General features: G+C 41.5%; 1 protein-coding gene across 2 annotated transcripts in view; it reads left to right on the top strand.

The window, feature by feature from the left end:
* Positions 1-497: 497 nt before the first annotated feature.
* The window catches only part of BMPR2 (bone morphogenetic protein receptor type 2), a 116,941-nt gene continuing 104,880 nt past the window's right edge, over positions 498-12,558 (top strand). The window contains exon 1 of one of the 2 annotated variants that reach the window (XM_044431688.1): positions 498-1,493. In XM_044431688.1, the coding sequence (XP_044287623.1) occupies positions 1,418-1,493 (76 nt within the window). In that variant the 5' untranslated portion in view covers positions 498-1,417. The remainder of the gene's footprint in view (positions 1,494-12,558) is intronic. The other variant, XM_044431689.1, reaches the window with a different exon arrangement.

Below are 12,558 nucleotides of genomic sequence, written 5' to 3' on the forward strand. Positions count from 1 at the left end.
GAGCCCGAAGGAGCCGATGGGCGGGGGAGAGGCAGGGAGGGAGGGAAGGAGGGCGGGGCGGGGCTTCGTGGCGCCCACGGGCCGGCCGCTCAGACTGGCAGTTTAGCGGCGACTCCCCTTTGTGTCTGGTCTGAGGGAAGGGGAGCCGCTTCTAGCCGCGCGAGCCCAGCAGCCACCGGGGACTGGGAGGCGACGCGCGAGCCCAGCGGCCACCGGAGACTGGGAGGCGGCGCGCGGAGCTCTGAGCACTTCCCCCGCGCGCTCCCTTCGTCCGCGCGCCCGCCTTGCACAGCGGGCGAAGGGCGGCGAGCGGTGGCGAAGGGCGGAAAAGCGGGGCGGGGGAGACCGGGCCATCGGCGTGTGGGGAAGGAAGCGAGCCAGGGAGGACGGACTTGGCCGGCGCCGAGATCTCTTTTATGGGAAAGGGGCAGCCTCTTGCGGCTGAGGGGGGCGGGCGGTGGTGGTGGTGGGGGGCCGGTATTGTAAAGTGAGGGGAGCGGGCGGGATCGGTGCCCTCCTTTCCCTGCGGTCAAGCAGGGAGTGAGAGTGGCGAGCAGAGGGCAAGCCATATCCTCCAGGACTGGGGAGGGGGAAAGGCCTCTCTTCTGATCGAGCCAGGAACGGCGGAGCCCTGATTTGCTGCTGTCGCCGCCGCCTCAGAAACGCCAAGAAGCAGTTCTTTCTGCTTCGCCGTTTAGTTGGGAGTTGTTTTCTTCTCGGTGTGTCTGTTGGGTGTGTGTGTGTGTGAGAGAGAGAGAGAGAATGTGTGTGTGAGGCAAGGGAATAGATTCTTAACATTTCAGATTATAATTTGAGACTGAAAACACGTAATGGAGCAAAACGCCGTTAAAAATCCTTGTGAAGACGACGCCTTGTTATTTTTAAACGTTAAGTAACTGAAAATAACTCCCTTAAAAAAGATACAGCTGAGACATTTGGATTTTTGTTTTGGTTTTCTTAAACCTCAGCCTTTAAACCTCCTGCCCCTGTCTGCCTTGTGGGGGCATTGAAGACGCAGCTTACACATGACAATCGATTTTTTTGTCCTCACCGCCTCTGGATATGACTTATTTGAAACCTGAGTGGTCTTTTGATATTGTGAAGACGCGTGGGAAATAATAGGGTTTTCAGTATTATAACCATGAACATCTGCTTGGGAAAAGGAATATGCATATTGGTTTGAGAACCAAAACTCCCGTCTCCAGATTGAAGCGAACAAGAGGGAGCCAAGCCCTGAAACATGAAGACAGATTCGTGTAATGGAGTAAATGCTCAGGCAGCTCCTCTCATCTGCCATTTGCCCTTTCAGATTGGATTGTAAACTAAGAGGTTAAGACTCTTCGGAGACAGGAGATTTCCTCCTGTCGGCATTTTGTTTAATTATACACATCACTCACCCTTCTGGGTTTCTCAAAATATGACTGCCTTGCTGCAGCACCTTTTGCTGGTGCTCCTCTTCTCCAGTGCCACCTTACTGCTCAGCACTGCGGCTGGTAAGTAGCCAGTGGGTGTAACATAACAGCATGATCTGCAAACAAATTAAGCCGGATTACCTGGATTTAAACCATTTCAGTTCCAATGAAGGCTACATAAAACTGTATATTTAAATAATTTCACTTAACCAGTTTTTCTGCTCACATCCACGTTGCGTGGTGTACGAAAGGGGGTGCGGCTGGCCAATATTCGGGTTTGTTTTTAAAATGCCTGCATTGTCTTAGAAACGGTTTTAATTCTCAAATGTGGATTTCATCTTGCACAAGCTCTAGATAAGTTGAATATTTTAAATCTAATAATTGTCACCATTTGCATTTTAAAAAGACCACTCTAATAACAGAATTGGAATATATAATGTACATTTTACATACATTTTTAATATAGGCTTTAAAATCGTACATATACGCATACATACGTAAACGTGTAGTTTTTATTTACAAGCGTCAATATGATCAGTGGCACTTCATTATGCTAGTATGTAATATGTTCTAGATACATGCAAAGGTGTATATGCTTTGAGGGTATTAAATAATTTGCCAATATCTGTAATTTAATAGCTAACTCAATTTAAGTAGGAATATTGATACTGAATTCTGTTTAGCATGTTGCATACAATTATATGCATCTTGTGTAAACTGTCTGCACCTTGAGCAGTTTTATTGAGAGCTTTGTTCACTATTAATCATATATACTGGATATCTTAAGAAGGGATGGGAATTCTGCTTCATACATGATTTGTATGCACAAGCATTCTGAAGTGCTAGGACTTTCTTATACTTTGTTTGTTGTTTTTCTTAATACTGGTTTTCATCTCAATGTTTAGATTGCTTCCTGTGCACATTTATTTGGTAAAAAATCCCATTGTCCTCAGTAAGACTTATTTCTGAGTAGGTATGCATAGGCTTGCACTGTCAGAAACCAAAAAGTGTGTCTGTTTCTGAGACCTTGAGTTAGCAAGTTACTTGCACTTACCTCAATTTCTCTAATTGGCAATTCATTTTTAGAGGAGCAGATGCTTTAGAAAAATTTCAACAGGGTTATATTGAAAGGACAGGCCTAATAATTTAGTGCATTTAACAAAGAGTTTAGAATTACTTATATACATGAGGAAATACCTGCAAGCAAAGATTATAGAATCCTTGTTTTTTTAAAAAAAAGAAAATCATGTATTCTCTTTTAATCCTTTTTAGTCCATGAAATTAAAGTGGTTCTCTGTGAATGTGAATCATGCTCCTCAGCAAGATCTATGCTTGTGCTGCACATTTATTTCTTAAACATGCTGGACATGGTAGCTATTTATTTGTTCTAGATTTTAAAAGATCATTGAAAAATATTGAACTTCAATTACAGATATGGAGCATTTGCTTGTGGTAGACTGACCTTTGGCTATGTTACTGGTACTTGAGAGTGATACCCACCCTGTTTGTCTCTTGTAGTTCTGTAAGTCATTTCCTTTGAAGAATAAACGTTTGAAACTCAGATACCTACATTCAAAATTGAGAAGTATAATAGAATATTCTACTACATGGCTTTTCTGTGGTTTAGTTACTTGCAAAATGTATGCAATTCATTCCTTTTAACATGCATAAAAGAAAATGATAATTGTCTTGGTCTGTGCCTGGTAGGGATGAGTAAACTAAAGGGTTGTTCTCATGATACCAAAGCCCACAATGAGGCTGTGGTATGTGCAGGGTGTGTGAAGCCACCATTTTGAACGTTCAGTCCTCATTTGGGGATTGCTGTGCTGTATGAACCCCTGAAGTGTGAGTTATATGAGAACTAAGCAAACCTCACAGAACCCATGATATTTAATAATTATTTGTTTATTTATTAGATGTATTTAGAAACTGACCATTAGCATCATGCTCTGTATGATCTATTTTAGGGTATGCAAGTGTTATTCAACACTTATTCAACCCTTGCATAATCCATGCTTGATGGGTTTGCACAATATAACTCTTGGGCAGGGGTTCCATATGCAGTATGGTGCCTGTGGCATGTTGTCCAATTCTGTTCATTGTCTGCTGGATGGCAGTAGACAGTTAACTGAAATCTTTATTTGCCAGTGCACCTACCATTAATTATAGATATGGAAACTACCCAAAGGCAATCTAGTCTTCCTCCTGCACTGGAAGAATTCTTGACATCTACATATCTATCTCTCTGTAAAAACTTGCACAGTTCAAGAACTGTGCTGAACAAACTAATCACTACCTAAGCTTTTAGTCTAGATTTATATCCTGCAAAGATGCTTTTTGTGTTACCCTGCAGAGCTATTCTGACATTCACAATATCTAGGAATTAATTTGCAGTAAAATTCTGTAGTAATAGAAGCTGGCTCCTAAATTGAGCAGATATGCTGAGTCTAATATCTGAATATATGTTTTATCAGAATATCTCTGAATACAGTTAGAAGGGAAATAATTCTGAACAAAACTAAAGTGCTACGCAAAAATCCTGTTTTTCCTATATTTGTTTGTTCTTGGCTATGCAAATAGGTAGTGAATGTGAATGCTTCTAGTAATTCACAGCAATTAATGACACTGCAAAATGTGTACCCTGATCTTTAAACTCAATATATAACAGGTTTTAGTAGACCTTAGGGTGTTTAGGAGTAAATTGAAATTTTACAGTGAAGTCTTCCTGTATGTCCAACATCATGCTTGATCTCATAGGTGGATCTTTGTGCATGCATATTGCACATACCTTGCTTTTTTCCTGAAAAAAAATGGAGTTTCCCAAGCAGTTACATAGCTAGGCACTGTCCAGGTCAAGACCTACCCAGGTTTTACAATGTAATGTCATTACCTGCCTTCAGAAGCTGTTTCTCGGGTTTGAGGCATGAAATGATGGATCTTAATGTCAGTACTTCCTATCAAGCCTTTAACTTATAGTCTGTCAAATATAGATATGCACACTTTCCTAGTTCATGCATTGTCTCAAAAATGGAGCCAGGGAGTTGAAAATAACACACTTATTAATTGGACTAGATTAAAGCATTAATTAGAATACATGGACTTCAAACATTGCTATTATATACTGAAATTGAGCGTAGGAATGGGCAGCGTACTTGGTAGTGCCTTATGAAGTAGAGGGATGTGCTTTAGTTTTCATATCAGCAGATTTCCTTTTTCAGATAAAAGATTAAGTTGGTTGATGCCTTTTAAAACTGGAAATACTTTTTCCTAAATTCAAACTGTTGGTTTTTGTGGTACCTTGTATTCAGAAAAAATCTGGTCAGGAGTGACAAGTAGTGGCTTTTTTTGCTAGTTCTTGGCAACCAGGAATTATTTTTTCTCTTCCCAACAGCTTTCTCTTACATACTGAAACTGCTTCTAGCCTCCTATTTTCTTGGATCATGCTATGTATAGAGATCAGAGTTCCTCAACCTAATGTCAATTTCATTTTTACTTTTGTAAAAGTAAAGTCCAGATTACTTTTGTAAAAGTAACATTGTTATTTCTAAGAATAAAATTTCAAATTTTCAGAAATTTAGTAAGCATTTGTAGTTGATGTAGGTTGCAGTTATGGAAATTAGCAGAAATTTAGGACCTAGATCAAAACATCTGCTCATCCCTTGGCTTCACTCTAAGGCCTTCAGCAATTTCCAACCTTTAAGATTCAGTTCTTCACCTGTAAATTGAAATATTAGTGACTTGTTCTTTACAGTTGGTTCAAAATGACCGAGAATGTTCTGTTTCAAATCATAATGTATGTAAAAATGTGTGCTACACATTCTAAATAATGACATGTTGGGGGTGAATAAAGATAACCAGCATACCTCATGGGAAATGTGGAGGAGTTTGCTCATTACTATCATCATTATCTTAATTTGTATAGTGCCTTGTACTTGGCTGGTACTATATTATACTTAATATATCTTGCAAAGAATGAAATAGCAGGTCCCTGCCCTAAGGACCTGCACTCTAGAATTGAACACAAGGAAGGCAAGAGGGAGGGAAGAATGCATGACTACCCCAGTTGCATTTACTTAGGCTTAGTTTCAGTGGGATGCAGGGACAGGGGGTTATTGTGAAATGCTTCATGGAAGAAATATTTGCAGAGGGGTTTAAAGGAAGTAGCATAGAGGCAATGGCCTTGCTTATGCACACCTGGCATGTGTCAGTGTCATGTTCAATATATGACTTCTGATTGGCCCAATAAAGGAGCTGCATGACTGTTAAATCCAGAAGCTATGGGTTAATCATGGGTTAAACAACATAGACTTAACATAAGAGCTAAAATGTAGGTTAAGTTTGAGTTGTTTAATCCATAGTGTCCAAGTTTGCACATTATGAAGCAAATTCCAGTTGGTCTGATTAGGGCCTGAATATTCAAAATGGTGCTACTATATGCCTGTAGCAAATTATGGGTTAATTGTGGGCAAATCATGCCCCTAGTTAACCCATGGGTTACTGCTGTATCATGCAAACTGGTGGTCATTCTGACAGCTAGTTCTCTGGAGAAAGAGCATAGTCATCTGATAGGAGACCTTTGAAGCTGAGGGTGATGGTGTGAAATGCATGAAAGTCATAGGCAAATAAGTGTTGGGACAGAGAAATGAAGGCATAAAGAGGGGCAACCACATGGAGGTCATTGAAAGAAATGTTGAGAAACTTAAACAGGATCAAAGAGTGGAGATGATACCAGTGTGGAGATTTGAAGAAGGACATAAAGCAATGAAAGGTAAATGAGTTTGGTAGTAGAGTCCTGGAGAGATGTAAAGGGACCATAATGGAACATGAGAAAGCCAAAGTGGAGAAAGTTGTAGTCAGCATGAGAGATGGATCATTTTTATGTAATGTAAACAAGGAAGTGTCATTTTTGTAAACAGACTGAATATGTAAGTTGAAGGAGAGAGGAGAGAAGACGAAACTAGGGCTCTGTACATGTTCAAGGTGGATAGGTTTGTCAACTAGTAAGGGGAGTATGTCAAATATATGTCAAATGAAAAGTTTGGCTGTAGTGAACTAGAAGTGATGGCAAAGCATACATGTAGATATTTAAGAGACACTTGGAGGCAGGATTGGATGGAGGTAGAAAGTTCTGGGAAAGATGTACAACAGGGTGTTGTTCAGCTGTTACTGAAAGCCGTGTGATTTGATGAGGTCACCTGGGGCAATATAATGTGCTTTAATACACTAACTGTGGTTAGTTTTACAGCATCATGTAGTTGCTCTTTTTGCAACCCTGTTATTCATTCTGTCACTATGGAATGCAGACAATAGTTCTCACCTGTGTGTTGCTGTTTTGTGACTTGTCCTTTGTGGAAATCTGTTTATGATTTAAGGCAAAAATAAAAGGTATCTGATAGAAATAATTGAGGTGTCTGCTTTGGTTTCAGAATGTTTTGATTTATGACTCTGAAATATTTTTTCCCATTTTGATAAATGGTATTATTTCTGAAGTCATGTTTGTACATGTCTGTTGAATGGTGAGAGATTTGTGGGGAGCAGAGCATATGCTGCTAATCTTGTTTTAAATTGTACAGTTGTGTTTTCTGTACTCTAGAGGTTACATTTTCCCAGTTAAACACAAAACAAAAAAAAACCTCACATGTCAAATCATACATGAAAATTTAGAAAAAGTAAACCTGCAAATGAATAGAGAAAACAGGGTGGATACAACATTCTTTGGCAATGAGGTGAATGGAGTTTGAGCAAGCATCTTATTCACACAACATTATGTGTCATAGAGTATTAATACAGACAACTAGGCTTTGTCAAATCCACTTGCTGTGGATGAATATGTTACTGCTTTTGAGCATGAGGAGGAGGCAGTCATTTTGCCAGCTTTGAAGTCACAAAGGTGGGTAAAGAACATCTGGTGGTGGTGTAGTGATTTCTCCCAGCTCTCCAGTTTGAAAATTGAGGGGAAGTGTAGAGCTGTTTGGCAGCAGCATGACCAAGGCACCTGGAGAGTCTTGGTCACAGGGGGCCTAGCAAGAACATCCTTGTAACATCTTTTCCACTTCTGCAGTAGAGAAGGCAGGCAAGGAGGTTGGATATAACTGCTTGAAGGAACTTGGGGTGCCTTCATGCAGCAACAGCTAACCAGCCATAATCTCGCAAGGTGATGTGGGGGTCGCAAATATTCTACTCAGAGATGCCTGGGGCACCTCGACAGTAATTCTCCAACCAGCATTTGTTTGGATAAACTGTTGGTGGAATATTAATATTCAGTGGTGTTTGGTGCTTCTACAAATAGGAATGTACACACAGTGTAAAACCTGTTCTGTCCGCATTTCACAGATGGTCAGATACCTTTTGTTCAGTCATCTGTCCATTTTGCACAGATTTTTACTTCTGAAAATGTGCAAATCCCTCCCAGAATGTGTATTTAGACACTATAGGGTATGAGAGAAGTATGTATTGTTGATTTTTAAAAATTGGACACCATTTCTACATCATAATTTGTGTCAAATTACAAAAAATCCACATTATGCAATTCAAGAAAAGCAGCTCTGTTGTGAATATTTGGGTTGGAACCTTAGACATTTGTGTTCATTTTGTAACTCCAAACAGCATAAACTAACCTGCCATATTGCCTTTCATCTCTGCCCTTCTGTTGGCATAGAGAAGGGCAAGATGATTACAATTTTTGGCTTGGTCTGCCCTCCACACAACACGACTTCCACAAAAATAGGTCCTGCCAGACAAACCTTGTGGAATTCTATGACAAGGTTTCAAGATGGCTAGATGGAGGGGATGCAGTGGATGTGGTATACCTGGATTTCAGCAAGGCCTTTGACAAAGTGCCCCATGATATCCTGGTGGAGAAACTGAGGAGTTTTGGGATACACCAAAGCACTGTCGGGTGGATTAGGGCATGGTTGACTGACCGAAAGCAGAAGGTAACCATTAGCGGGGAATCATCGGGATGGTGGCCAGTGACAAGCAGGGTCCCCCAGGGCTCTGTCCTGGGGCCGATCCTGTTTAATATTTTCATTAATGACATGGAAGAAGGGGTGAACAGTCTGCTGATCAAATTCGCAGACGACACTAAAACTGGAGCAGTGGCCACAACTGAGGAGCAGGTACTCCAGATCCAAAAGGATCTGGACAGACTATGGAAGTGGGCAGGAGACAACAGGATGGCGTTCAATGTGGATAAGTGCAAGGTCTTGCACTTGGGGCATAGGAATGGGTGTCATAAGTACAGGTTAGGTGACAAGTGGCTGGAAAGCGGCACTTGTGAAAGGGACCTCGGGGTGCTGGTTGACTGCAGGCTAAACATGAGTCAGCAGTGTGATGCGGTGGTCAAGAGGGAGAACGCCACCCTTGGTTGCATAGCTAGAAGTGCGGCTTCTAGATCAAGAGAGGTATTACTACCACTCTACACGACTCTGGTGTGCCCGCAACTGGAGTATTGTGTTCAGTTTTGGGCCCCTCATTACAGAAAGGATATAGCCAGGTTGGAGTTAGTGCAGCGTAGGGCCACAAGGTTGGTGGCCGGTTTGCAGGGGATGCCGTATGAGGCGAGACTGAGGGAACTGGGTCTCTTCAGCCTGGAGAAGAGGAGACTCAGAGGGGATATGTTGGCGACATACAGGTATGTGAGGGGATGTCACATGGAGATGGGTAGAGACCTGTTCTCCCCTGCAGAGGAAGGCAGGACACGCTCCAACGGAGCAAAGCTTAGGGATCCAAGTTTCCATTTGGATGCCAGGAAGCACTTCCTGACAGTCAGGACCCTGAGGGTGTGGAATGGGCTTCCACGAGAGGTTGTTGAGATCCCATCGGTGCGGGTGTTCAAGGATAGGCTGGATGTCCACATGGTGGGCATGTCATGAGCTGGCTGGTGCCAGAGGTCAGACTAGATGGCCCGGGAGGTCCCTTCTAACTCGCTCTGTTTCTGTGTTTCTAATATATTTTTGCCCTACTCTTCAGCTCCCCTGAACAGGTTACACAGATAAGAGAATCCCTGTCTTTAGGCTTGCAGTCTAAAACACAAAATCAAAAGTTCTTATGCATCAGGCTAAGCAAGCTTTTTGGGCCCAGGGGTACATTAGATATCTGGAAAAGTGTCCCAGGTGCAATTACAATTTACTGCCCAGGATTAGTAATGGTTTGGAGCATCTTCTTTTTCTGGATTGTCTTTTCTTGCCTACTATTTAATGTATTTTCTTTTAAACCCCCCCCCCACACACACACACACTTTCTGGATTCCCTTAGAGAGTCAGTGTAACATGGAGATTCCCCCACTGAATCACATGACTGAGATGTGAGTGGGGTGGGAAGAAGTACAGTGATACCTTGACTCACAAACTTAATCTGTTGTGACCCAAATTGGTAATGAGCCAAGTTAAATTTCCCCATAAGTTTCAATGTAAATAAGATTAATCCGTTCTGTAACTTTTTTTTAATTTAGAAAGATGTGAAGCAAAGTGACAAAGAACAACAAAGATCGCAGCCATTTCCCTGCCTCCCCAACATGACCACAGTTGCGCCCCTCATCCCTGCACGTGCTCGTCATCCTGGCTTGTTGGAGGGGGAGAGACGGGCGCAATCATGGGCATGCTGGGGAGGGGGGACTAGCGCGAATGCCAGTGTGCTGGGGAGGGGAGGCAGGCGCGATTTGGGGGGGGGGGGGGGGGAGATGGCCAAGATCTCAGTTGCGCTCCTGCAGGAAAGATGGGCATGATCACGGCCATCTCCCCACTGCCCCCAGCAGGATCGTGGCCATCTCCCCACTCGGGGAGGGTGGGAGATGGCTGCAATCGCAGCCGCCAACCAATGTGGAGTTTGCCACCCAATTCAAAATTTTTAAGAAATTTTTGTTCACAACCTGATTTGCTCGTGAACTGAGGCGTTCGTGAGCCGAGGTACCACTGTACTTTTAGTCAGTGCATGCAGGAGCCAGATCCTTGAAACATCAGGTTTCTGTGCCTGAAAGAAGAAGAAAATGACTTGAACAGGTTGTCATGGACTATACAAGGTTTACAAGTGGATTTCTGTGAAATCATTTGGTCAAAAATAAGTTTCCTGGCCTGTTTTAGAGAGACACTGGCTCAATTATCCAGTTGTTATCTGCCATAAAGTCATCTCCAAGTTACGGTGACCCTACAAATGAAAGCCCTCCAAGAGGTCCTCTCCATGACAGTTCCATTCAGCTCTCCCAAGTTCAAGGCTGTGGCTTCCTTTATGGATTCAGTCCATCTCATATTTGGCCTTCCCTTCCGTCTTGCCTTTGACTTCCCCCAACATGATTTGTCTTTGCCTTCTTGTGATATATTTGAAGTGTGCCAGTCTATGTTTTGTCATTTTTGCTTCTAGGAAAACTCTGGCTTGATTTGATCCAGAACACCCTTTTTGTCTTTCGTCTGCCCAGGGTATTTGCAAGCTCCTCTCCAGCACCAGTTTTCTTCCTGTCAGTTTTCTTCACTGTCCAGCTTTCACACCCGTACATAGTGATTGGGAATACAATAGTTTGGATGATCTTGTCCTTGTTCTCCGTAAAACCTCCTTACATTTGATGATCTTTTCTATTTCCTTCATTGCTGCCCTGGTTGTCTTCAGATTTCTTGGCTTCAGTCTCCCTTCTAATTGATGACTGAATCGTGGTATGTGAAATCTTTCACAATCATTAACAGTAACATTCTGTAATTATTCTGTGTGACATGATTTTTGTTTTTCTGATGTTCAGCTGTGATTCTGCTTTTGCACTTTCTTCTTTCTCTTTTATCAGGAGTTGTTTCAAGTCATTACTGCCTTCTGCCAGTAGTATGGTATTATCTGCATATCTTAAATTAGTGATGTTTCTTCTGCTAATTTCCATTCCTTCATCTGATTCTGATCCATTTTATTTTACCCTCTCTGTACAGATAAGGAAATAAAATGCATCCTTGCCTGACATCTCTACTGATGGGAAACCATTTTGTTTCTCCATATTCTATTCTAACTCTAGCTTCTTGTCCGTGATACAGGTTATGCATCAGGACAATTAAGGTGCTGAGGCATCCTCATTTCTTTTAGTGCCATCATAGCTTCTTGTGATCCATACAGTCAAAGGCTTTAGTTTTACACATATTTCAATTGGCTGGTCTTCATTTCTAGTCCAAGTAAATCCAAAACGTAAGTGGCTTTCAGCATTTTTTTAAAGAATCACCATGTAATTTTTGTTTTTTAATAGGCAGTTCAGGCATTTACATGTCAAATAGATGGTAAAACAATTATAGATGATGCTGAAGAATTTTCATGTTCTTCTGTTTGTTCAAAGTTTTGTTTAAGTTTTCTGGTTTTTAACCAAATGTCCATAGTGAAAGGCAAATCTCATAAATTAAAATTCTTTAATGAGTTTTTCAGTTATCTTTCACTAAATCTATTCCATTGCATAAATTGAGAGACTTTTCACACATGAAAATTCAACCCCATACAAATTGAAATGATTATCTATGTTTAAACAGCAAATCTCTTTCTTCCTTATTCTACTCTGTTTGAATTTGCTTTGTGGCTGGGATTGGCTAAGAAGCCACCAGGATATTACATTTGATTGCACTGAAGAGTCAGTGTCTGATTCACTCAGAGTCCCATCAGTCAAACTCTGACTGTGTAGAAAAACCTGAGCCTGAATGCAAAGGTTTGTAATAAGTGAGAAAGTGAGCTTTTTAAAAAAATATACTGCAGCAAGCAAGAGAAAATGTATATGTCAGCAGGTGTAGTTCAAGCAGCAAGGGATTATCTGAAAAGGGGCAAGTTATTTACTAAGGAGTAAGCAGGGAGAAAGATGGCTGCCTGGAATTGCAGGCATCTGATTGAGTGGATGTTCAAGATTCCCATGGAGTGACCTAAACAGCGGATTCTGGAAGTAGTGGTTTCAAATACTTTATAAAGCCTGTGTGATGGTTATTCATTGCAGTCTAAATCTACTTAAATGAAACCACTTCAGCTTTAAAAATAATCTATATGCTTTTAAGGGTGGCATGTGTAAAAAGGCTCTGAATTCAAATTAAGTCCTTAGCTTGGCACAGACTTCTCTCTTTTAAAAGAAGCGAAGCAATGAAAATCTTACAATTTCACTGTATTCAAAAGAGTAAACTGTAATGTGGAACCCCTGGATGATTCT

This window comes from Varanus komodoensis, unplaced genomic scaffold (genome assembly GCF_004798865.1).
Source record: "Varanus komodoensis strain SLA01 unplaced genomic scaffold, ASM479886v1 scaffold23, whole genome shotgun sequence".
NCBI classification, from domain to species: Eukaryota; Metazoa; Chordata; class Lepidosauria; order Squamata; family Varanidae; genus Varanus; species Varanus komodoensis.